General features: G+C 40.1%; 5 protein-coding genes across 17 annotated transcripts in view; 1 reads left to right on the top strand and 4 right to left on the bottom strand.

The window, feature by feature from the left end:
- Window positions 1–633: 633 nt before the first annotated feature.
- LOC6507229 (ras-interacting protein RIP3) lies at window positions 634–2,217 on the bottom strand. Its single transcript, XM_001956391.4, has 3 exons — window positions 1,879–2,217; window positions 852–1,793; window positions 634–781 (listed from the first exon to the last, which is right to left on the bottom strand). The coding sequence occupies exons 1-3, from the start codon at window positions 1,898–1,900 to the stop codon at window positions 714–716; spliced, it is 1,032 nt and encodes a 343-aa protein (XP_001956427.1). The 5' UTR covers window positions 1,901–2,217; the 3' UTR covers window positions 634–713.
- A 135-nt stretch (window positions 2,218–2,352) lies between these two features.
- Window positions 2,353–3,443, top strand: LOC6507827. Of its 2 annotated transcripts, XM_044715093.1 has the most exons (3): window positions 2,353–2,388; window positions 2,766–3,012; window positions 3,070–3,443. In XM_044715093.1, the coding sequence occupies exons 2-3, from the start codon at window positions 2,883–2,885 to the stop codon at window positions 3,378–3,380; spliced, it is 441 nt and encodes a 146-aa protein (XP_044571028.1). In that variant the 5' UTR covers window positions 2,353–2,388; window positions 2,766–2,882; the 3' UTR covers window positions 3,381–3,443. The 2 variants fall into 2 exon arrangements, with proteins under 2 accessions (XP_044571028.1, XP_032310456.1); XM_032454565.2 differs by lacking the exon at window positions 2,353–2,388 and having other exon boundaries at window positions 2,682–3,012.
- Window positions 3,444–4,287: 844 nt separating this feature from the next.
- Window positions 4,288–5,449, bottom strand: LOC6507228 (ribosome-binding protein 1). The gene is made up of 2 exons (XM_001956393.3): window positions 5,302–5,449; window positions 4,288–5,241 (listed from the first exon to the last, which is right to left on the bottom strand). Exons 1-2 carry the CDS (start codon window positions 5,330–5,332, stop codon window positions 4,367–4,369), a joined length of 906 nt encoding a protein of 301 aa, XP_001956429.1. The 5' UTR covers window positions 5,333–5,449; the 3' UTR covers window positions 4,288–4,366.
- A 117-nt stretch (window positions 5,450–5,566) lies between these two features.
- Window positions 5,567–24,493, bottom strand: part of LOC6507227 (rab11 family-interacting protein 3) — a 38,220-nt gene continuing 19,293 nt past the window's right edge. For 4 of the 11 annotated variants that reach the window (XM_014909621.3, XM_014909620.3, XM_032454812.2 and 1 more), the window contains 5 exons: window positions 8,259–8,393; window positions 7,741–8,197; window positions 7,532–7,680; window positions 7,221–7,259; window positions 5,567–6,906 (listed from right to left, as the gene is read on the bottom strand). In XM_014909621.3, the coding sequence (XP_014765107.1) occupies window positions 6,778–6,906; window positions 7,221–7,259; window positions 7,532–7,680; window positions 7,741–8,197; window positions 8,259–8,393 (909 nt within the window). In that variant the 3' untranslated portion in view covers window positions 5,567–6,777. Of the gene's footprint in view, window positions 6,907–7,220; window positions 7,260–7,531; window positions 7,681–7,740; window positions 8,198–8,258; window positions 8,394–8,467; window positions 9,625–11,634; window positions 12,582–24,493 lie in introns of those variants that run through there. The other 7 variants (XM_014909618.3, XM_001956394.4, XM_014909617.3 and 4 more) reach the window with 6 other exon arrangements.
- Window positions 17,963–19,018, bottom strand: LOC26514208 (peptidyl-prolyl cis-trans isomerase). 2 transcript variants are annotated; one of them, XM_014910101.3, is made up of 2 exons: window positions 18,863–19,018; window positions 17,963–18,809 (listed from the first exon to the last, which is right to left on the bottom strand). In XM_014910101.3, the coding sequence occupies exon 2, from the start codon at window positions 18,769–18,771 to the stop codon at window positions 18,277–18,279; it is 495 nt and encodes a 164-aa protein (XP_014765587.1). In that variant the 5' UTR covers window positions 18,772–18,809; window positions 18,863–19,018; the 3' UTR covers window positions 17,963–18,276. The 2 variants fall into 2 exon arrangements, with proteins under 2 accessions (XP_014765587.1, XP_014765588.1); XM_014910102.3 differs by having other exon boundaries at window positions 17,963–18,771; window positions 18,863–18,989.

Raw genomic sequence — 24,493 nt, 5'->3', positions numbered from 1 at the left:
ATTGAAATTTCGATTTTGATCAACTTAAAGAGTATCAGAAATGTTACAACTTTTGTATTTTTATAATGGAAAAATGTGTATACTCGGCATGACACCTCTGAAAATGTAATTTTTTTTGTGTGTGTATGGAAATGGCAACATTTGCAACATTTTAGTGATAAGCCGAAGCAAAAATGTCTCCCGAATCGTTACCCAGCTGACTGCTGGCCAGGCTCCAATCTCCAAGTCAAATCCCCAACGCCTGGCAAACTGTCGGTTTTGTGGCATTTGTATTGGCAAATCAATGATAATGACATTTATTTCAGCCAGCTTCGCCAGGCTTGTCCCGCGTTCTTGTGCGGCTCTTACCGAAATCCGTTAATAAGCCATTTTGACAAATTGGATGATTGCCGCCAACAGAGCAGATGGGGCTGGGAATGGAACTGAGACGACTACCATTCTGAAAGTGTGGCGAAAGTGAAGATAAAATGTCAAGCAAACAACTTTAATGCCAATGCATAAAATGGCGAAGGAAATTGAAAAAATCAAAGGAATCTTTTGAATGGTTAGGACTATATAAGAGTGGATTTAAATGGTTTGATTCAAGAATGTACTCAAGACTCTTAAGACTTGTCAAATAAATCCAACTCACAATTTTATTTGAACCTTTATTTTCTTAAATATAAGATATTCACATACATTTTTGATATTAATTTTAAAGAAATTCGTTTTTTTTACATCATATCTCTCTGATAGCACTTGATGGTGTTCTGACACTCGGAATCGTGCACCTGGTGGAAAACTGGAAGGGGAAAAAATGGAATAGAAAATAAATTAAAGTACCAATGGGGCTGTGGATATAGTTTGCTTACCATTCTTGGTGTTGAAGCAGTTCCACTGGCTCAACTCGCACTGGCCGGGAAAATTGACCACACACTTGCCGTTGCTGGCACAAATGCTCAATGCCTCCCGGGGACACTGAAAGCTACACTTGCCCAGCTTGATCTCCTCCTTGTGCTGGGCAATCAGTTGGGGGATGTGGCCATGGACCTGGTTTACAATGTTGGTGACATGTGGTGGGATCACCAGGGCGCGAGGGGTTTTAATGGGAGTGGTCTCCTCCTTGGCGGGTTTCTCAACCTCTGGCTTTGATTCCTCCTTGTCCTTCTGCTCCTTTTCCTTCTGGAGTTGCTCCTGTTTCTCCCTCTGCTCCTGCTGTTCCTTCCTCTTCCGGATTGCCTGCTGAACGGCCAGAGGAATGTGCTGCTCCGCCTGTTGCATCACCTTGTTGACATGATGCTGTAGCGAGTGCAACTTTTCGGACACATCGATGACCGGACTAGAATCCCCCAAATGCTGAACTTTGTTGTGAATCACAGGCTGGCCCTTGTGGAGGAGTATTCCGGTGGCCTTGTGGTCGGTCACCTTTATCGATGGATTGCCAGTTTGCACCGATTGTAGGCCAGGTTGCAACGCAGGTGCAGTCGCTGGCTGGTCAACAGCGGCAGGGGCATGGACATCACCAGAGTGTGCCAATGGTGGAAGGAGATCTGGATAGGGAACGACCACTGGCGACCCACTCGTAATCCCCTTGTTACCATTACTCCCGCTACTACTATCGATGGACCCAGTAAGAGTCGTTTGGGAGGGCTTATTCTTAACGTGCTGGATAAGATGATTGATGTGGCTGGTTATGAAATCCTTGATGTGCTGTGGCAACTCAGTAGGCTGTGGCTTCCCCGTTGCGGTTGTTGTTGTGGTTTCCGTGGTCGGGGGCACCATGCCCCAAGCAGCATGCCCCAAGGAGAGAATAGCTGCCAAGTGCAGGAGTCAGTTAGTTATTTGTTTAAAACACTATACACCTTTTCCAAATCATCAATGGCTTTTAAATAGGCTTACCAATCAATAAGATAAATTTCATTTTGTAAAGTTAATTGAAGCTTCTTGTTCCTGCAACACTCGAAAGCGTTCTGTGACTTTTCCCCAAAAATTCTGGCAATTTATAAAGGCTTTCAAGATTTGCACAGAGCTCCCTCACCTGAACCGTCACCAGCCTTGCTAACGATTTGTTTAATACGATTTGTTTATGTTATTATTCGAATTTTATGTAAATTCTCCAGACACGGGCTGGCAACAGGTTTTCTTGTCTCGCTTGAACGGATCGTTGAGCCGAGACTTGGATGTGTTACTTGCTGGAGAAAAGAGACTTGTCGGGACGTCTGGATATATCTCTCATATTGCTTAAATCGCTTCCTTATGGGAATTGATTTTTTCGATGAAGCCACATATTTAAATACCAAATTATGGCAGGTGTACACAAATTATTATAAATAACACAACAAGCTGAAAATAATTTAGGGAAATAAGTAGATTTAAGAAATATTTAAAGAGGAAAAGTATTTAAAACATGTACGAAAGTAATAGAAAGAAGAGAAACCTGTAATTTTTAATTACAGAGTCAAGGGGGAAATATTAGTATATATTTGGTTATTAATTAATAAAAGACCTTTAAATCCATTAAATTTACAACACCAATACCTTAACGCCATTAAAATAAAACAGAATTTTCCGCAACTAAAATTAAAACTTTTCAAAGCGCACTTTTAGGCGAACCAGACAATCGCTGGGCCTCAAATTTAAAAGCTAACGAAAAAAATATGCAAATTTGGCATTTAATATTCTGAGTTTTATTTTTAGCGAGGCGGGACAATTAAATTACAGGGCAGATAAGAATAAAAATGACAGACAAAGCTGATGATGATGATGCAATTTAATATCTGTGGCAGGTGTTGAAATAACGGATTATGCATGGAATCAGGAAGGACATACCGCAGCCCCAGCAGCGGAGAACAAGCCGCTTTAGTCAGCAAAAATTTGTGTGGCTATAAAATCCTGTCCAGCGGATGCCAGAATCAACAGTTTTACAGTTGCTGCCACCACAGCAAGGTAAACGCGCACAAAAAAGGATCAACAGTCCCAACCGAAAATCCATCAGAAAATCAACAATGAATATCCTGTCGCTGCTCTTCCTGGGTATGTTTTTATGCACAGACATAATCATTTAAAAAACTCAACAATTCCTTTATGCAGCTCTGATTGCCTATTGTGCTGCCAATGTCCTGCCCGTTGCAAAGCCCAGTAACCTCAGCATCGACCAGCATGGAAACAGGGTCTATGACGGCGAAGTGGAGGAGAAGTGTGACTTCTTCTGCCCTGAAAGGGATCCCTCAGTTTGTGCCACCAATGGACAGTGCCTCCTGAAGTTCGACAGCCGCTGTGCCATGACAGCCTACAACTGCCGGAATCCCCAGAAGATGTTCAAGACCGTCGAGGATCATCGTTGCGAGAAGGACTGGCAGCCTCTTTGCCGGGAAGAGGATCTCAGGGAGTTTGGCTTGTGAAGGATTATACATATTTGGTTGGGAGGTTGTGGATTTTAAAATAAAGAAAATAATTTACAAATATCTTGTTGCATTATTGAATTTTTTTGATAGCAAAATGTGTATAACTCGACTAATACTTGACAGATCCATGAATGTTATATCCCGATCTTGGAACTTCGAGTAGAATCATTTAAAATCAAAACATGGCAACAAAATTTCTGACTCATTTTTCAAAATTTTTCAAAGGGTCAAAAATTTTGATCCAAAATTGATCAAAATTTTGTATGTTTGATTTTTCCGATATTTTTACGCAGATTGACGGGGAATAGTTTCTTTATTCATAAATGGTACTCCGTTTTTTGATCGCATGTGAAATAGTTAAGATATTGAGTAAAAGCTCTACAAAAGTATGGATTTTGATTGAATAAAAAAATATCGAAATAGTTGTTCCAATTGTTGAATTTTCTTGTTGGAAAAATTTGGATAACTCGGCTAATACTCGGCGGATCCAAAAATGTTATACCTTCCCGATCTTAAAACATCGAGCAGAATCAAATTCAATCAAAATATGGCAACAAAATTTCTGACCCATTTTTCGAAATTTTTTAAGGGGCGAAACCATCATGATTTTGATGGTTTCGCCCCTTCATCATTGGCGAAAAATTCATCGAAATTTTTTATTATTGATTTTTTCGATATTTTTATGCAGATTGAAGGTGTATAGAGCTCTGATTCAGAAATGGTATTTCATTTCCCGATCGGTTACGAAATATTTAAAATATTCACTAAAAAGTGTCTGAAAAGCTTAGATTTTGGCCATCATGATTTTGGCCAAAAAATGGAGCAATCTTTTTTCGTTTTACTTTTTCAATCTTTTGAAGAACGTAATCCCAGTTTTTCAATTTTCGAAATGGAAATATCTTTCTTGAATTAAAATGATTTGAATCGGATTTATTTATGATATTAATATGACTTTAGAAACTAATGCAGTTATAATTTTAGGATTAATGCTTGAGATCCTCCTCTTTGCATCTTCTCACACAAACTCCCAACCGGCAGACATCGTCGTCCACTGCCCGGAAGACCTGCTGCCGATGCCGGCAGTTAAAGGAGTCCATCACACACTGGTTGGAGAACTCGTGGATGCAGTCGCCATTGTAGCCGCAGATCGGAACGTATTCCAGTTTGGTGCACAGCTCATCGCAGCTCTCCACCGGCACACTGGTCACCTCTGATGGGGACGTAGTGGTCATTCCACCCATTAGGAGTTGGTGACAGTTCCGGGTGGTCACTCGTTTTGGCATCTCGGTGGTTGCAGGTGCAGTGGTCACCATAACCGATTTGATTTCGGAGGCTTCGGGATGGGGAATTCCAGGATTGGGTATTCCATGGTTTGGGATGCCAGGATTGGGAATGCCATGGTTAGGAATACCAGGATTGGGGATTCCATCATTAGGAATGCCACGATTCGGAATGCCATGATTGGGGATACCAGGATTGGGAATTCCATGATTGGGGATACCAGGATTGGGAATACCGTCAATGGGAATTCCAGGGTTAGGAATGCCGTCATTGGGAATGCCACGATTCGGAATACCATGATTGGGGATGCCTGGATTTGGGAGTCCAGAATTGTATCCTCCCACCGCTCTGGCCACACGGACCTTGCTCTCCGACTTGACCGTTGGGGGAACCACTACCTCCTGGACTACATGCACCTTGCCCGGCTTGATCTCCTCCACATGGGCCACTTCCTCCTTATCCTGGTTGGTGAGGATCACGGGCTTTCCATTGGACAGCAACGGCACTTGGATGGTAATCCGGCCGATCTCTGTATTTGGCACAACCTGCGCTGTGGCGAAGACAAAACACAGCAGCACTGGAAGAAATTTTGAATTAAATTAAAACAAGAAATGCAAAAGGATAAAGGGAAATCCACCTGCGGCCAAAGGATAAAACAGCTTGATCATCTTGAAACTTCAACTCCAATGTCTTCTCTGGCCTTGGCTGTGCTTCAGATCAGCTTAAATAACGCTTCATAATCGAGAAGATCTTACGCAATCCCTCCTGGCGAACCAGTTTTTTGAATCAAGAGGCTTCCTTAATAAATTCGACATTAATGTGCATTGTGTTGTGGGACGGGTTCCCCCAATTAGCATCGCTTTGATTTTAGGGCAAGGCAAGTCAATGAAAAGAATGCATAATTTAGTTTTTTTTTATAAAATATTCTCTTTTTATTTTGATTTAATTTCAGCGACTCGCATCTGGTAAATTACAATTAAAATTCCATATTTATCAGCATGCCTATAAACATTATGGACTTTTCTGTTTAGAGTTAACTAGGCCTTAAAACACTTTATAAAATCCCTTTAAGGCAATTAATTTTGATTAACGATTCAATCTGCCGATCTGCTTGGTTAAAATAACTATTATAGAGCTGTAGCCTAGACAATTAGGGATCGCTTCGGGGTGAGACCTTCGCAAGTGCCAATCCCTAAATGTTTTGCACATTACGTCCATTAAATGTTGGGTTACATATATGCAGAGTAAGTGTGTGGGTTAAACTGTGCTATACATTGACATATGTTCGAGGGTTATGATATAGGCGCTCAATCGAATAACTCCTACTTATGATAATTGCATCTCTTCATCTCAAACAAAACTTTCGCCTTCACTTCCTGGGATTGTCCATACCATAAACGCAAATTTTTTGATAGATTTTTGTAACTATATAGGAGCAGCCTGACGAAGGTTTCAGAGTAAGAAGGTTAGTTGGAAAGAGCTTCTAAAAAATATAAAGAATATATAGTGGAAAGTAAAACAGAATAGAGTGGAAGAGAACCTTCTCAGTTGCACAGACTTAACTAAATTGGAAAATATCTCCTATTAAACATTAACATCTCATAAAAGTTTCTCATCTCCTCTTACTATACACATTTCCAATTGATTTTTCAAGCAATTATCGCAACTTGTCATTGGATCAATAAATTATTGGGCTTCATTTCATTTAAGATTAAACAAGTTATGATGGTCTTATGAACTATTATAATATCTTTAGGGCTCAACAACACGCTCTATACAAATCTATAGGTAAACGAAACTTTTACAAAATTTTGGCTTTCTTTTTACAAAACATTGGGTGTTCTTTAAACAAATATTAAGATTTTCCTTCATCTATTCTTTTTTTTAGACATGCAATCTTTGTGTTCTCATTCAGTGTTGTTTTGGTTTTAAAAATCTACAATAAACTGTTATAAAATAAATTACGACTTAAGTTAGGCATAAATACATGTATAGGGTGTAGCTTAAGGAGTTAGCATAACATAGATTTTAGTAAGTTTATTCATTTTAAAGTTAGGTGGTTGGGGCACTTGGCTCAGTGCCGTAGGGTTGCTTTGTTCTTCCGGCTGGCGATTCACTTTCGCTCCAAGGGCTTCACCTCCAGCAGTTGGGGATAGTTCTCCACGATGTTGAGTAGAATCGTGTCTATATAGTGCTTGAGTCGGACGTTTTCGTCCTCCTTTTCCTGGAAGGCCTGTTGCAGCTGTAAAATATAAGATTCCATTAGTTTATAGGTTATTAGATGACTCTCTAAACGAATAACACAGATATGAGAATGATTTTGTGTTTTATATACACACGACATGAATGTTAGGTTACCAAGCCATAGAACATGATTGCAATGAGTTTCGAAAAAAATAAGAATAATTTCAAAAACCATGGACCAAAATATATGTAAATTCGGATTAAGTCAGTAAATTGAAACTGCGAGGCGTGCAGAGTGGCTCCAAAACCGTGTTTAGTTTGGTTTAAATTTTATAATCGTTGTTTTGTGGATTTGCGTGATTGAAGCATTACCTGACTTAAGGATGCTAATGTGGCTGAATCCACAGAATCCTGTAATACAATAAATGTCAATTTAAATACACATGTGGACAGATAAAATATAAGTTGCTTGAGAAGGACGCAGGGCACTAAGTAACTTTCAAAGAATAGGTTTTGAATTTTCATCTTGTTTTCTATTGGAGGTGACTGTGCGTGTGCTTTTGGACTTGTAGGCGGTGTGTTTTGGCACTCTTTTCATATTTTTGTGGGTGGTGGGATGACAGTTTCGACTACACTAAAAAGCGAAAGCAGAGGACATTGCGGAAAGGGGTCGAGCCACCCACCTGAGCTTGTGACATCTCCTCCAGTTCCTGGGCCAAACTGTTCAGGGTGCCATTCAGCAGATGACGACCCTGTTCCACTCCATTTGTCAGCATGGTGGCCTGGTTGGTCAGCATTGTGGCCTGCAGTTCCTCGTTCTGCTCCTCTAGGGCTGTGGATTCAAGTTTTTCTTCAGTAAAAAAATATTTCTTATTAAAAGTATTCCACTCACATCGATTCTTCTGGCGCATCTCCTCGAGCTCCTGGTGCAGCTCCTCCAGTCTTATGCTCTCCGGCGATGTGGTGGGCATGGCCCGGGCACCGCTCTCCTCGCGAGCCCGCTGCAGTTCCCGGCTCAGCTCGAGCATCAGCTCCTCGGCGGACTTCTTCTCCTGCTCGTGGCGACGCAGGGTTTGGGCCTGCTCCTCGTGCTCCTGCTGCAGGACGACTATTTGGTCGCGGGCCAGCTCCAGCTGCTCCTCGGTGCGGTGGAGGTCATTGGCCTGTTTGTCGCAGAGTACCCGCAGTCGGGCAGCCTCGTCCCTCAGAGCTGACGCCTCGATCTCGGTCGCCTTGATCTTCATCTGGCAGTTCTCGTTCTGCAGGGAGGCTTCGCGCTCCACGCGGGCCAGGATCTCGCGATGCCGTTTCTGCTCCTCAGCCAGACGCTCCTCTGCCCGCAGTTCCGACTATGTAAGATAACATTTCATTAATTTTAGAGCTCTTTACTAATTGTCTTATAAAACCCACCTCTCGGTACTGCTCCTCCAGCATGTGATATCGCGCCTGAAGCACTGCATACTCGGTCTTGGTGCGTGTTGTCCGATCCTCAGCTATGTTCTGTGTATCCGAGAGATCGTCCACCTTGCGCTGCAGTAGTTCCAGCTGTAAATAGTCAAAAAATTGCACAAATTAGTAAATAATCAAATTGGAAGCAGTCTTTTTATGTCTCGACTAACACAATCGTTCTTCATGTGCCGCAGATCGAGGAGCAGATCGTTCACCAACTGCACATCAGCCATGGGATGTTTCACATACATTTGCCTATTTCTATATGGTATTCGACTCTGCATATATTTCTGGCCTGTTTTTATTTCTCAACCATCATACAGAAATGTTCACGCTTTTGAGAAATTCAAATTATTTTTGCATCGTCTCTACAGAAGTCTTAACACACTTGATGGTCGGAGCTGACTGCCGGCAGTTCGTATTGTTTTCTCAAAGCGACAGCCATTCCGTATTGGAAATGCTGTTAATTACACTAGTTAACACAGACTAACAAAATCTGCTGGTTGAAAACTATGAATACAGATGCCTAAAATCCTCGCCCTTAAAAACACATTTTTCACAGATGCCCCTTTACATTTGAGATTTCCATTTTTGTTGCTCAGTGTCGCTGGCATGCCTTGCCCATATGAATCGCATAAATATTAAGCATACGCCCCATAGCCAACCACTTCAGTCGAAGGCGTTAAACACACACGCACACACACTATTTATAAATTTGCATTCAAGATTCGGTTAGCTAGTTGCTGGCATGTGCAAAAATCTGTTTTCCCCATTACAGAAACAGATAGGCTGGCTGCTGCTTTTTGCACAATTACTCATGACCCTCCCACTCGATCCGCACAGCAAAGCAAAAATAATATAAACAGAAGATCCGAGCATGAGTTCAGAGCCTGCTTGCAGCGATAAGAGAACTGCAAGCGAAATACAGGATGTCTGAGCTGGTTGATAAGAGCTTGCAATTCTCCAAAGTAAAGGGGGTCTCAGTTGCACTCTACAAGAAATAATATTTATTATAATATTTCACCCATCTACCCCCTGCCTGGTGGTTAATCTAATTTCATGCCACCCTCTGCCAATCCCCCTCCAAAGTCAATTGAGAAGTTCAATTAGCGGCAGCCGGCGAACGACATTTGAGGCCGCTGCCCAGTGGCTATCCAACTGTGCGGCATAGGGTTCAATTAGGCTTAATTAAATGCAATTTGCTCTGGCTCTGCCACAGTTTGCAGTTGACATTTTTCGCCAGATTCACGGAAAGAGAGAACTATATACTATATAGTGTATACTAGATCGAAATGAGACACACGAGTACACAATCGACGTCAATCGCGGCCCGAAGAATACTGACAAAAAAAGGCCTAGGGCCCCACCAAAAAAACACACAAACAAAAAATGGAGAACCGCCAGGCGAGTGAGAAAGAATCACTACAGAGAACAGCCCCACTCAGTCTACAACTAGAAAAGTACGATATGGGGTCTCAATTAGGAGCTCGCTACGTGTACAATGAACCATGCCAAAAAATATCATACTGAAACTAGAATTTAAATGAAATGCCTCCAGAGTTCTGGGGAAAAAAATAGCAAGAAGCCGAAAAATATCAGCAAAATGACAAGTCGTGCCTCGGAGACCGTTGGCCAGAACGTAAAAGCCAACACTAAGAAAGGCAAAAGGCCAGAAAGTAATAAAAATAAAATGCCGCCGAGGCATAAAGAGAAAACAATAAAAGTGTAAGACAAATTGAGTAACAAGTGACGAGGAGTTGTTTATAGAAGAGGCACTGAAATGGGCGGGGAATGTGGAAACGGTTTCTTTAAATGCGATTTACTTCTGCTTGTCACTTTTCCCTCAACAAAAAAAGTGAGAAAAAATGTTGCAGGGTCATTAATACCGCCGGGCGGGCCCTCTCATGGCCCTTTGATTTTTCCAGTTTCGTTTTTGACAAGTTGATGGCCCGACAGGTGCTACTGAGTTATGGGAATTTTTTGATGGCGGAAAGTGCGGAAATACGCAACAGATGTTGGCCCCCTTGAAGGTTGCAGTTGAAAATCAAGGGAAATTATTAAAATTAATAGAAATAAATAATATGGCAAGGTTAGGGAGTTTTCAATCTCAAAAATACTTCAGAAATCGTAATTTTTTCACGCCAAAAAGTATGCAATAAAAAGCTATTTCTCGCAGTATTTCTCAATCTTGTTTTAACGAACCACTTGCTACAAAAAATCTTTAATTTTTATCACTTATGAATGAGTTTAGTCATTAACAGCTCGTAAACAACGATATAGTAAACAATTGAGAAAAATCTCTAAGCACTCAGACCTTCTAATCAGCATTAGCTTTGACCCCAAGAGTACAAGACTTTACTTGCCACATGCGGATTTCCTCTTCCAAAGATACAATGCCCCACAATTGTTACATTTATCAAATGAGTTTTCCCATTTACTTTATGTGGATCGAGAATAGTAAACAAATCTGGCATCCGCCGGAGGCCTTCTGGCTGTAACAGAAGCCCTGAAATGACCTCCAGTGGCAGGTTCCCTTGATAATTGGTTGCAACAAAATGCTGGGAATCGCATCATCAGTGGCATGTGAAAGATTCTTTTCTCTTCTCAGTGATGCCCTGAAAACTGGAGTAATCGCCTCCATCCATATGAGCTGCCATTGCTTACTTTCGTTGACACATTTTCCCTTCACAGCTAATCATCAATTTTGTTACAGTTTTTGTATCATTAATTTTGGGGCATCGTCGACTCTATTTCTCAAAATGTCTGCTTCGGCTTTTCTTTCTCTCCGGACATATGATTTGTGGCTGGTGATCTCATTTGACGCAAAGCTACAAGATTTATTTTTGTTTATAGTTAACAGATGTCTGGCAAAAATTATATGGCAAACACAACCGAAGCTTTTTTCGACTTTGAAAACTTATTTTTGGCCCAGTTTTGACGTTGAAAAAGGTAAATATGTCAAGGAACTGGTAAACAAATCTGCCTAATTTCACTTTTTCCCACAATCTATAATAGTTTTTGGTTATCATCCGCTAACTCACTTCACTGGTTTCTAGCATTTTCTTTTTCAAGCCAACAAAATTGACTAAAAAATTGATTTAAATGTCAATTCTGTTCACAAAACCACCGTTCGCCATTCAAAGCCGGACTAAAGCTAATTGTGCCCAACTGCAGCCTATTTATAGCAAGTGGACTGGACACTATTGACAGGCGGAATACTAGATGCAGTGACATGCCACCTGACATGCAAAATGTCACCGCCCACAAGCCCCTCGATGAACCCTGAACTTTGCATGAAATTAATGTCGGAAATGGGTCATATACACTCGTTGCTTACTTGCTCGTTTAGATTGTCGCACATCTCGGCACTGAGAGCCCCGTTCATGATGCCCCCAGGTCCTGATCCTCCCGAGACAGGACCACCGCCGCCAGTTCCGTTTCCAGTGCCGTTGGTATCCTCGAAATCACAGAGTAGCTTATTTTTGAAATTCTTCAGATTCTCTAGCTTGAAGCCGTTTGTATTTGTATTGTTTGTTTTGTTGTTGAATTTACTTGTCAAGTTCTCCAGATTGTAGATCTTGTTGTTATTGTTATTGATATTGTTGTTGTTTGATTCGACGAAGCTGTTGTTGTTGGTCTCCAGCTTATTATCGATGAAGACGAGCGAGTTGGGCTCCGAGTTGGATGGCACAATGTCCTCAAAGTCCGCCGGATTTAGGCTGAGGAAGGTCTCCTGGTCGATCAGGATGGGCGGGTGGTGTTTCCCAAAGCCGCAGTACTCCCCACCGCCAGTGACTCCCAAACTGTAGGCGTTGCTCAGCGGATTCTGCGTGGAACTCGTATTGAAGCTCAGATTCAAATCCTCCAGACTATCCGTCGATAGCTTCCTGTTCTGTTGTCCTCCTATGCGGCACTTGTTGTTCAAATTGTTGTTGTTGGTGTGGCTATTGTTGTTCTTGTTGGTCTGTTGATTGGTGGGTCCGACAAACTCGAATTGGCCCGCCCACATATCATAGGCTAAGTCGATGCTATCGGGCTGGCTGGCAGGTTGACTACTCATGATTTTCTTTTTTTGTCGGATTTTGTGATTTATTTGTTCCTTTTGGCTGAATTGGTTTTTTGCTGGAGAGTGGCACTAGTTGGTTGTTCTTCACACTTGTATTATTTATTTAATTTCTTGTGAGTTGGGGGAAGACTGCTTTGTCTTTAGGTTTGTAGGCACATTTTTCAGATATTTCTCGTTCTTTAAGGCACTTTTCTAGACATTTTTAGTTTTATTTGTGGCTATATTAGATTTAAGATTTATTATTTTTTGTATCACTTTTGGCTTCTTATAACTTCTCATAATTATAATCAGAATACCTCCCCTTGAGATCATTTTTGTTCTTTTTCTTTCTTTTCAACTCTCTGGCAAAGTTCAACTGTTGAACAAAAGAATTTTCATTTCCCCAAGCATCTCCCAACTAAATTATTCATAAAAGAATGAAATGCAAAAAAAATAGAAGCTTAGCAAATGATTTCTGTCTTCCTATCTTGATGGCCTTTAGCACAATTCTTAACAAATTGAAAGGTAATTGTTTGGGTTCAGATTCGCATTGGTCCATGGGAGCAAAAAAATATGATAGGAAAGCAGATTGCAGAGCAAGAAATCGACTGGAAACAAAAGCTAGGGAAGAGTGGAAAGCCATGAAGAATTTTTCTTTATTTCATGCAGGAAATGTGCGCTTTGCAGAAGAAAAAAAAGATAAACAAAAGAATCGACCAAGACAGACCGAGACTCCTTCTCTTTTCCCATTCCCCAGACTCGTTCTTTCTACACGACTGAGTTTGGTTTCTTCTGGGCTTCTGGCGGAGTTTAATTTCCTAGTTGAATTGATGAACTTCGTGTAGATAAAACGAGAAACTGTTGGGGCATGCAATTCTTCTGCCGTAACCGAAAAGAATTGCATAATCTAGCTGGGGATTGTCTCTCTCTCTACCTCTTTCTTCTTGGCGGATGATTCAATTCTTCGTCGTCGTCTTCGCTAGAAATGGCTGAGGAAAATGTGTCATGAATTTGAGTTTTTCATCTTTGGCTAAATTGTTTATAATGAATTGTGTGATTCACAAGCGAAGAGACTGTAAGAGAGCGGCCCAATTGCTTATGTCAAATGGGTTTAAGTGGCCTGTCACAATAAATTCGAATTTATTTGTTTTCCCAGCTGAGAAATGAGAGCAATTTTTTGCGCAGCTCTGAAGAGGTCTGAAGATTTAAGATTTAAGAAAATCTACTGAAATCCCCTAACCACAGAGTCACTTTCAAGCCACAAACAGTAGTTCGAAACTATTCGAACATAAGACTCATTGATCTATGAACAATTTTGTCAATGAAGCATGAAAGCACATCATAATCATCATCATCATTATCATTATCACTATCACTATTATAAATAACAACAAAAACAACAACTTTCACCTAAAAGACTAGTAAACAACCTACATAATATCTCGCACAACTTGTTTCGTTTCTTTAGAAAAAAAAAACAAGTATAATGAAAATTGAAAGTAAGTGAAATAACAACATCGGCTTCAATAACATTTTCTATTTTCAACTGCAATATTTTGTCGGATTTTAATGCAGTGCCAGGCACGTTCAACGATGCATCTTTCATCGCCATCCGATCCGAAAGAATGTTTTTTTGGGGTTGCAGATGAAATATCTTACGGATTTATGCACGCACACTCGCTAGTCGGGGGAACTATTAGGTTTTATGTATTTCTCCGTAAAGCATTTATGCGGTGCCATAAAGAGTGACTTTTTTAGCATAAATATGTCTAATTTGTGACTGTTTGGTGGCACTAGTGATTCCCCTAATCTGGTTGAACTCTAAGGGGCAAGAATTCTTCCAACATTCCTAGCTTAGCAACCGATTCGTGCCAATTGCCGCGACTAACCTCGATTTCTTGGCCCGGTGTTGCAGTTGGCAGTTTGCAGTTGGCAGTTTGCATTTGCAATTATTTCTTCTGTTGTTGCATTTTACGTAGCAATAAACCTTTTAGACGACCGGGCGACCGCCCACGCCAAGACACAGAACCAAAAGGTGAAACTGAAACAACATGCTAACCTCATTTCACAGCCCGAAGGGAAGCCACAGGGACAGATAGCCCAGCCGAGGGGGTTGGCTCAAAAGACCAAAAGACAGGTAACAGCTGTTCGCTGTCACACTATGGCCGAACAACACTTCCCTTTATGCTTTCGAAATTGACTCAAAAATGGGAAAAAAGAGAATATATTTAGCCACGAAGTAGAAACATTATGGTAATCACTGTAAGTTCTCTACTCGTTATATAAGCCAACCCCCTTTTCTCCCTCCTACTGGTAGTTCTTGCAACCAGCAGAGCGTTAAATAATTTTGTTAAGACTTCAAGGTGGATTTTTCAGACAATAGGCCGAGAAACAAGACATATTCCCTCTTGAAAGCTATCTCCGTTTTCGTAATACTTCTGTTTTTTTGTGCGATGGCCATCCTCTAGGTTTCTAATTACCAGAATAAAGACACTTTTCTAGTTGAAAAAACTGAATCATAGACTGGCTTATCAAAAAAAATGCCCTTGTCGCATCTAAACACAAAAAAAGGTCAATTGAAAGCAGGCCGTGGACTGATAAGGGCTATTTCTATACAATTTTTGATTCAATTATGGTATAGAAGGTCATATAAAGTAATGTTTATTCATAGGGTCTGGATTTTCTTAACTGAACCACATCAATTATAATGCAAAATTTTAATGAAGCAAACTTTCCTTTTTTGTCAGGTCTGCCGATGAAGATTTCCATATCTTTGCAACAATTTGCTGCCTCCTCACTCACATATGCCCGCCGACAATCAAAATAAGCCATAAAGGAAAATTATCATTAGCTATGAAGCTCTTGAACAAAATTGAATTCCACAAAGATTTGCATACAATGGACTGGGCTCTGGAGTAAAGAAGATTGGGGCAGGGAGCTCATTAAATGCAAATTTCAATCTCCGGCTGCTGCTCTGCATTTTTCATGCAACAAAGTAAACAGAGAAGAAAAATTTAAGAAAAATATACAATGACTAAGCAAACTTGAAGTCATTTGCGTGCTTTTCGAAGAATTTTTTCCATAGATTTTTTAAACAGAAAAAATTATTAAAAATTTATAGATTTAAACTGAGAAGAAATAAAAGTCTGAGGAAGAAATCACAGTTTTTTGAAAATGATCTCAAAAGGGGAAATATTCACAAAATTCAAATCTTAAATAGCTTTTTAAGGGGAAATTTTTGTTTAATTATTTTTTTTGTATTTTTTATTATTAAAACACCCACATACGATGGAAGCACGCGAAACGCGAAAAACCAACTAAGTGAGCCAGATATTCAGGGGCACACTAAACCGAGGAGGCATTCAGCGAAAGAGAGGAGCATGGAGGCTTTCTGAGAGCAGAGCTGGGAGGCGCAATCTTTATAAATAGGAAAAATAATAATCAACAAACAAAAGCAATGACAAGGGGCCGGCAGACCCATACTGATCCCACATGTCCGAGGGGTGGGTCTCTCATACTCTCCAATTCTCTGCTTAATACACTTTTGAACATATGGTCTTTGACTCAACGAGACCAAGCAGTGGGGCATAATTATAAAGAATTTTGTATATGACCACCCCCCCACCAAACCACACCACTCACTTTCGAACAAAAGCGCAAGTGAATAAGCGTGGACACGAACCGAAACCCGAAATTAACGGGACGCATGCGGGATGGTGGTCTCTTTCCGGCACCCCCTTTTCTGTTGATGTCATCGGAACCTCTTCTCTTATTGGTTTTTATGTTATTTTTTAGTTCCGGTTCGCTGTCTTCCCCTTTCTGGTCGCTCCGAACTACATATATGCCGTTAGATTTATATGCCTACTAATTGACGGGCCATCGCTAATGAAAGAACGTTTTCTTAGCCAAGCTAACGGTACGAAAAGTGGCTACTGAAAGATACAGATTGGAGGGAGAGAGAGAAAGATGGCCGATGGGAGCCAGACCCGGGAAAAGATACTATTTTTAAATGAACTTGAAAATTCTTTGCGTGCTTCCCAGTTGAACTTAGCTTCGTTACTTATTTATGTATTTTTTTTTTTGATTTTTTTTCTTCTTATCTATAAGCCCACGACCAAAATACATTTTTATCTTTGTAGCTCATTATCATTAAGATACATTTTATTTCCACTTTTACAATTTTTAACAGAAAATTATAATAATGAGCCAATATTACGTATACGTATTTATTAAATTTTCTATTTTTAATTTCTTTCATTATCTTGTATCATATTAATCATAAACTTTAATCAATTACTGTCAAAGTTTCTTTCTTTTTTTATTTATTTAAAAAACTTATTTTTTATGTTTCAATTTTTATCATAAATTTCATCATTTATTCATCATCACCTGTAGCCATAAAACACTTGGTCGGACTTGTTCAACCGCACTTTTCAATTTTAGATCAATCAACCAATATTCGCTTCAATTGCCCGAGGGATGGAAATTGAAGAGGGCCAGAGAGGGAGAGATTCCATTTCGATTATGTTTCTTCACAACAGACGGCGTAATTAAAGCCTTTTTTGATTGGGTTTCTTATTTTCCTTCACACTGAATAATCGTTTAATGAGCCAAAGGCACCTGACACAGCTGATAAACGAAGGCGATCGATAAAAAGCCAACCAAAAAAAACACAAAAAACTAAACACACACAACCACACACACTTTGCTCTGTAGTTGGCCCCGGGTTAAGGTAATTTTATATTTAAATTTTTTAGTTAAAATTAAACCTTTTCGGCAATTTGGCGGTGGGCTGTCGGGAGTGCCGCTGCAGCAGCTGCAGCTGCATTGGCAATTTTCCCCAAAAACAAAGCGCACGCGAGGAGCCACCCACACGAGTGGGTGGTTGATAGACCGCGCGAGAGAGAGACTGAGAGAGCGGCAGAGCGCAAAGCGACGCCGTCCGCTTTGCTGCTCCGTATGGCTTTTCGTGTTGTGCACGCGGCAAGAGTTAAATGCAATTTGAGCGTCGATTTTCGACGAAGAGCCAAGGTGCTGCCTCAGTCGCTGCCTCAGTCGCTGTTGCTGCCTCTGTCGCAGCCGGCGTCGCTGCCTCAGCTGACGGCGATGGGGCCGCAACTTGTTTTGGGTGCCAAAAAAATAACAACAATAACAAGAGCCGGGGCTCAAGAAAAAACAAAGGCAACAGAAACTAAATAAAAAATGCGACTTGGCAGTGTTAGAAAATGGTATTGCCAAAGGAATTAAAGAATTTAAAGAATTTCCCTCCCTCCTGTGTGTTGTATAATTTTTATAATAAAGAAGTGTTGTAAAATTTCTTTCAGTGTTCTAAAGTGTGCTTGTATGTTCCCAAAAGCAAAGAGAAGGAATCGAGTGAATCAAATGGAATCAAACGTCTCTCGAACTAAATTGAGTCAATTAAATGTAATGGGAAAAGAAATCAAAAGGGAAATGAGTCAAGGAGCTCTATGTCACAGAGCACTTAAAATGATTCAAAGGGTTCTTCAAAAAACTGAGTAATTCCAATACAAGATATAATCCATTGACGTATACGCAATATTAAGTATACGCCCAGTTAGCTCGTAGTTCTCTTTTTTGCAGAAATTGAAAAAATCTGTAGTTTTGCTTCTTCATAATGTGCAACATATATATATATATTTCTCTCAAGTGTATAATATAATAGAACAACGCTTTTAGGCAATGTTACAGGGCAGGAAAAGGTCTATGTGTATAGTAGTGGCAGTCAATGTGATTATTACATAAGGGTAAGAGAGCTTGTATGTGTAAGAGAGCCTTTAAGTGTAAGTCTAAGTCTTTGTATTGGGATATCTTAGTCTAAGGATGAGTACAAGTGTTGTATTTGTGTTTTCGTGTGCTCCCAAATGGTAAACTTAAACTTCAAACAAGAACAAAACTTGGACGGGCTGCTCCAATTTAAAGGGCGCCACAGTCATCAATGATAATCTTCTTGCTTGTCTTTCCATTGCTGGATCCATAGGACTCGACCTTCTGGACGATTTCCATACCTTCGACCACCTTGCCAAAGACAACATGCTTGTTATCCAGCCAGGTGGTCTTCCCGGTGCATATGAAGAACTGCGATCCATTGGTATTGGCTCCGGCGTTCGCCATTGAGAGTACGCCGGGACCAGAGTGCTTCAGCTCGAAATTCTCATCGGGGAACTTGTTCCCGTAGATCGAACGTCCGCCCGTACCGTTCTGGTTGGTAAAGTCACCTCCCTGGCACATAAAGTTCGGGATGACGCGGTGGAAGGGACTGCCCTTGTAGCCATATCCCTTTTCACCGGTGCACAAGGCCCGAAAGTTCTCCGCAGTCTTCGGCACTACGTCTGTGCGCAGCTCCATTACAATCCTGCCCAGCTTCTCATCGCCAGCAGCTATGTCGAAATAAACACGTGGCAATGACATCTTCGCAAATGCCGACAATTTTCGTATGAAATCCAGACCTATTAGGATTATTATTGCCAAAAAGAAACTAAAACTACTTTGTAATAATTACCGCAAAAAAATTCAGATGAACACTGTTTATAACAAAATAAAGTATTTGGGATCCTTCCGGTCCAACGGTTGAAATTAGAATGAAAATTGTTCGTCTCTTGCTAGGAACTTGGGCTGGAAACTGGTGGAAGTTGATTTCAAAGGCTACTTTGTTTTAGATTTAAAAAATGCCACAGCCTACTTGTTTCTTCCAAAATTGGCAGTAGCCTACTTGTTTCTTTTACAACACTGTTCAGACAGCACTGTTTTCTTTCTTTAAATTCAATGATTTCATTGCAATTTTCCCAAGAATGGCTTTATCTCTAATAACTCCTGATGTCAAAATATATGTAATTATAAATCTTGCAAGTTAACTCTACTAAAATGGCTATTAGTATTTACTTTGTTCCACCATTTAACCAACACTGCATATTAAAAAAAAAGTTCATAACCAACACTATTTGTCTTTTATATTTGCAATCTTAAGACTACTACATACTTATATATCACTGATGAGTTTGCATAATTAGGCAAGTATTTGTTCAATATATTTAATCTCAAATAAACCAGCTACCCAAAATCTGTGAGAATTATTTAAGGTTCCAAAAAGTCGCAATTGCAATTGGAATTCATTGCGTTGTTTGTATTTAATTTAGACATATAGCACTCCTCGAAACCCCTTCTAAAAAATTTGTTTGTGTTTGGCTTATACTGTGTACACAGAATATTCATTGTTTAGTTAGTTGCCAAGGCAACGATTGCTTTTGGCGTAAATATATCTACCCGAGAATAGTTGGCTAAGGAAGGTTCGTGCACGATAAGATTGGCTAGTAACCAAGAAAGTTGTAAACAGAAACTTGAAGTTATTTTATGACTTTTAAAAGACCATCATTGATAGAAGAAATAAGTAAAACATAAAGCACAAAACAAGCTAATGCCATATACTAATACATTTCATTGAAAATGTCGTTAAAAGTTCAAGAGGATTTCTAAAAGAAATCAGCCCAATAAGGCCCATTCTCACGTAGGCTGTAATTGTTAGCTCTCCAATGTCTCATTAGTTGTATTAAATTGTTGGCGAAGACAAGAAAAGATACAGCCCCTAGTTGGCTCGAACAAGTGCAGCCTCAGCTGGACCCGGGCCAAAATCCCAACTCGATCCGATTCGTTTTGACTAGTTAACCATTAATGTAACGCCCCGTTTGCCTTGGACAACCTTGTGCAAAAATAATAAAATAATGTATTGTACATGACGTAATGGAAAAAGCGAAGGCGTTGACTCTCTGCGAGGTAACACTGCTCCCACTGCCACGCCCTCGGCATGGCAAAGAGGCGCCTGTGTGGGAACATAAATTCACATTATGGCCAATTCTTTTGGCGATTTTTCAGCTCAGATAAAGGCCGACAAGAAACACTTTTGTGGGTTCGTTTTAGCACTTACCAAGTAGGATTGGTAAGATAAAAGTGCTTGAGGTACTTTATGTTTTGCTTTTTTTTTTTGTTCTGCTTACCTGGAAGTAGAGGAAAAAACAAAGAACGAATTATTATTAGATTTGCCATGGGCCTAAAATAACTAAGATAATGGATATGGAAATGAGGTGAATGTAAAGTCAACATAAGTCTACCTTAGAGTGCGGAGATTTGGAGGATGTGGGATAGAAGTCAAGTGGAGAAGACAAAGAAGCTCCAAGAACTATTCTCTAAACGAGGAATTATCTTGTAGCGATTAAATACGCATTACTTTAAAATGGGACGACAATTATCTGAAGGAATATTAAATATAATTTCCACTATACTACCCACTACTATTACTCTTGGAAAGAAGACACCATAGTATAGGGTTGTGTGGCAGTTCGTGATATTCCACCTGTTTATCGATTAAACAATTTTGCTGGCACCTTTGACGCCCACCTCAAGACCCGACCCAACATAAAAAGCATAAAGCCGAGTCTAAGTCGGAAAAATGACAACAAAAAAAATAAGTTGACTAAGACCATAAACGAAAATCAATTTTTAACCCAAATGTGACGTTGACCCAGAAACGATGAAACGAATTATTGAAGACAAAAAGAAACCCACACACAACGAATTGAAGCATAAACGTTGCAATTATCATAATTAATGCAAATGCGCCTCAAAGTAGACCGAGAGTCTAAATACTTGAAGACTTTTGAAAAGAGGAACCGTTTAGCCCTAAAATGGGGGCAACAATTTTTTGATTGGCCAGATGATGCAAGTCTATTAGGGGGAGGTATTAAGATTGTTTGGAAAGATAGTGAGAGAAATTGGTAGCTTAGTCACGGATATTATGAGCTGCATTTAAAATAATTTCCACTTTTCAGGCATGACTGCTCTTTTTGTTTCTTGAGCGTTTGTTTATGTAATAGTTTCTTCCAGAAATAGTCCATAATGACTATCCTAGTTTATGGCTATCCAATAACTTAACTAGTGCTGTAAATTATGCAAAATAAGAAGCAAATGAAACTTCAAAACTAAAGCCATAAAAATGGTAATAAATAGCTGTTGTTAAAAAAAAACACAAATACGGAAATGTAAACATGTCTTATTCCATATTTCCTCCATATTCCTCCATACTCCTCCATACTCCATATTTCCTCCATACTCCATATTTTTTACTCCCTGCTGACTCCCTGGGATTCATTTGTATTCCATTTATTCTATTTATGCATTCTATTAAGCAGACACCTGGTTGTAATTTTTGTTTATGCGATGTAGGTGGCTGTTTCCAGTCAACGCCTTCATCAATGCGGCTCAGAAAAAATACGGCGGCGGCGGGGTGATATTCAATTCGAGAGGTTACCAAATCTTAAACACTTTGTTTGGGCAACTTGAAGTGATGTCGTCACCGCAGCTACTCCACTTGTGCATGTATTAACCCAAAAAGTAAAAAAAGAAAAGAGATCTCTTCCCCACATCTCTCGCCAACTCTGACAATTGAACAAATTGCAATTGTGCGGCATTGTTTTGGGGCCTGCCTACAGTTATAATTGCATAAGTGCGACGATGCAGATCCAGCTGCGAGTCAAGGGAAATGCCTTAGACCAGTCCAGATTTGAATCAACCTCTGACAGCAGTGAGAAAACTGGGAAGATGATGTCAAGACCCCCCTACCATCGAACCCCATGTAAGGTTTTCCATTCAACTCAATGGGATTCTTTATTTCCGCATCGGATTTTCTGGATGTTGCCCTGAAAACTGACCTCAGCTTAATTAACCCAACAGAGCATTGAAAAAAATGGGGTGGGGAAGGAAAGGCCCGGGGGAAATTGGGCCAGAAGCAAAAGTGAAAGAAGAATTAAATAGAAAATCGTATCTGGTGCAGTGAAAATCTTTTTGGATACGCTTTAAACTTTTCTGGGCATCGGGCCAAGGTGAGATGTGGAAAGTTTTTAAGTTTTCCACTGCCCACTTTCTGAAAGGGGTGGGCTAACTGAATTTCCACATTCTCCAAGAATTTCAGAGTCCAATTTTTCTCATTAGGGCTTCTGTTTTCGAGTAAACCTTTTGTTTTTGTCCTGTTTTTATTTTCTCGCCCAGACCTCATTTCGTATGCAGAGCCAAGTTTCACACAACAATCAAACCAAATGCGAGGTACTTCTATGACTTGTAATGATCTTTTGGCCCACACGAGCCACCATTACCTCCCTCACCACGACACGACTTCCGCTTCCCGTCGCCCTGTTGCATAAAAGAACAATTGCACAGAGGCGTTTAAAAATTGATTCGTACGTGAGATTTTTTGCAAAAATTATTTTCACTCCTGCCGGTGCTTTTTTCTTATTTGCCTTGTTTTTTCCTGTACGATTTTCCGCCGTTCCTCTTACTGTCACTAACGGAGACTCCTTTTATTTGTTCATTTTTTTGCAATTATGCCGACAGCAGTTTTACACCTGTCTCCATTACACGTGTGCGTCCCTACCGCTTGCAGACTGCTTTCTTTACTTTCTTTCAGGAAATCTTAAGCTTTAAAGCGGCAGGAAAGAAAGTAGTTGCGAAAATTAAAAAATGGGTTGAATCAATTGATATTTTCAACACCTACTCAAGCATCAGCCTTCATTAAGAAGAAAATAACCCACAAATCGTTTAAAATATTCTCCTCAAGGATTAAATGAATTATGGTTAGGAAGCCTACTGCCCCCAGAAAATTTAACAAAAAATTTAATGGATATTTTATTCCCAGATATATGTATATTATAGAACAACATATTAATCTACAAATCGTTTAAGGTATTCCGCTTGAGGATCGGATAAGAGTTGGCGAAGATATAGCCTTCGCTGGGGGCCATATAGTGGCCCCATGCACTTTTCTTGATTTCCGAAGGGGACCCTCTGGAAAATTTGATGAAAAATCTAAAAAATATTTTGTTTCCAGATTTTGATGCAGATTGATGGGGAATCGATCTACAAATCGTTTAAGGTATTCCGCTAGAGGATCGGATGAGAGATGGCGAAGATATAGCCTTCGCTGGGGGCCATATAGTGGCTCAATGCGCTTTTCTTGATTTTTGAAGGAGACCCTCCGGAAAATTTGATGAAAAATCTAAAAAATATTTTGTTTCCAGATTTTGATGCAGATTGGTGGGGAATTGATCTACGAATCTTTTAAGGTACTCCGCTTGAGAATCGGATGATTATTGGCAAAGATATAGCCTTCGCGGTGTGCCATATAGTGGCCCCATGCACTTTTCTTGATTTTCGGAAGGGACCCTCCAGAAAATTTGATGAAAAATCTAAAAAATATTTTGTTCCCAGATTTTGATGAAGAACGATGGGGAATCGATCTACAAATCGTTTAAGGTATTCCGCTTGAGGATCGGATGATTATTGGCAAAGATATAGCCTTCGTTGGGGGCCATATAGTGGCTCAATGCGCTTTTCTTGATTTTTGAAGGAGACCCTCCGGAAAATTTGATGAAAAATCTAAAAAATATTTTCTGCCCAGATTTTGATGCAGATTGATGGGGAATCGATCTACAAAACGTTAAAGGTATTCCGCTTGAGAATCGGATAATGATTGTCAAAGATATAGCCTACGCTGGGGGCCATATAGTGGCCCCATGCACTTTTCTTGATTTTCGGGGTCCAGAAAATTTGATGAAAAATCTAAAAAATATTTTGTTTCCAGATTTTGATGCTGATTGGTGGGGAATTGATCTACGAATCTTTTAAGGTACTCCGCTTGAGAATCGTATGATTATTGGCAAAGATATAGCCTTCGCGGTGTGCCATATAGTGGCCCCATGCACTTTTCTTGATTTTCGGAAGGGACCCTCCAGAAAATTTGATGAAAAATCTCAAAAATAATTTGGTTTCCAGATTTTGATGAAGAACGATGGGGAATCGATCTACAAATCGTTTAAGGTATTCCGCTTGCGGATCGGATGAGTATTGTCAAAGATAATGGTATTGTTATGGGTCATATGGTACGAAAGATCCTTACTTCCCATTCGCTGACCAAAAAACCATTAAAAGGGCAAAGATCCCGCAAAAGGCCACGATTTTCCGACCTCTTTGGCACTTAATCAACAAAAAGCTTTGCACTTGCCCAGCGGGAAATCTAATTGGCAATAATTCGAGGGAGGCTGGGTGAATTTCAATGACCTTGAGGCGCCAATGCACTCCCCCATCGGCC

This window comes from Drosophila ananassae, chromosome 2R, assembly GCF_017639315.1.
Source record: "Drosophila ananassae strain 14024-0371.13 chromosome 2R, ASM1763931v2, whole genome shotgun sequence".
Lineage (NCBI taxonomy): Eukaryota > Metazoa > Arthropoda > Insecta > Diptera > Drosophilidae > Drosophila > Drosophila ananassae.
Note: the sequence above shows the minus strand (reverse complement) of the source record. Positions and strands in the feature narration are given on the sequence as shown.

What these genes read in the sequence shown, in the direction of transcription:
- LOC6507229 (XM_001956391.4), bottom strand. Translation starts at nt 1,900, where the DNA reads ATGAAATTTATCTTATTGATTG. An exon ending in GAAATTTATCTTATTGATTG is followed by an intron (nt 1,794 to 1,878) that starts GTAAGCCTATTT and finishes TGCACTTGGCAG; the next exon opens with CTATTCTCTCCTTGGGGCAT. An exon ending in CTGCTTCAACACCAAGAATG is followed by an intron (nt 782 to 851) that starts GTAAGCAAACTA and finishes TTCCCCTTCCAG; the next exon opens with TTTTCCACCAGGTGCACGAT.
- LOC6507827 (XM_044715093.1), top strand. Translation starts at nt 2,883, where the DNA reads ATGCCAGAATCAACAGTTTTACAGTTGCTGCCACCACAGCAAGGTAAA. An exon ending in CCTGTCGCTGCTCTTCCTGG is followed by an intron (nt 3,013 to 3,069) that starts GTATGTTTTTAT and finishes TCCTTTATGCAG; the next exon opens with CTCTGATTGCCTATTGTGCT.
- LOC6507228 (XM_001956393.3), bottom strand. Translation starts at nt 5,332, where the DNA reads ATGATCAAGCTGTTTTATCCTTTGGCCGCAG. An exon ending in GTTTTATCCTTTGGCCGCAG is followed by an intron (nt 5,242 to 5,301) that starts GTGGATTTCCCT and finishes AATTTCTTCCAG; the next exon opens with TGCTGCTGTGTTTTGTCTTC.
- LOC26514208 (XM_014910101.3), bottom strand. Translation starts at nt 18,771, where the DNA reads ATGTCATTGCCACGTGTTTATTTCGACATAGCTGCTGGCGATGAGAAG.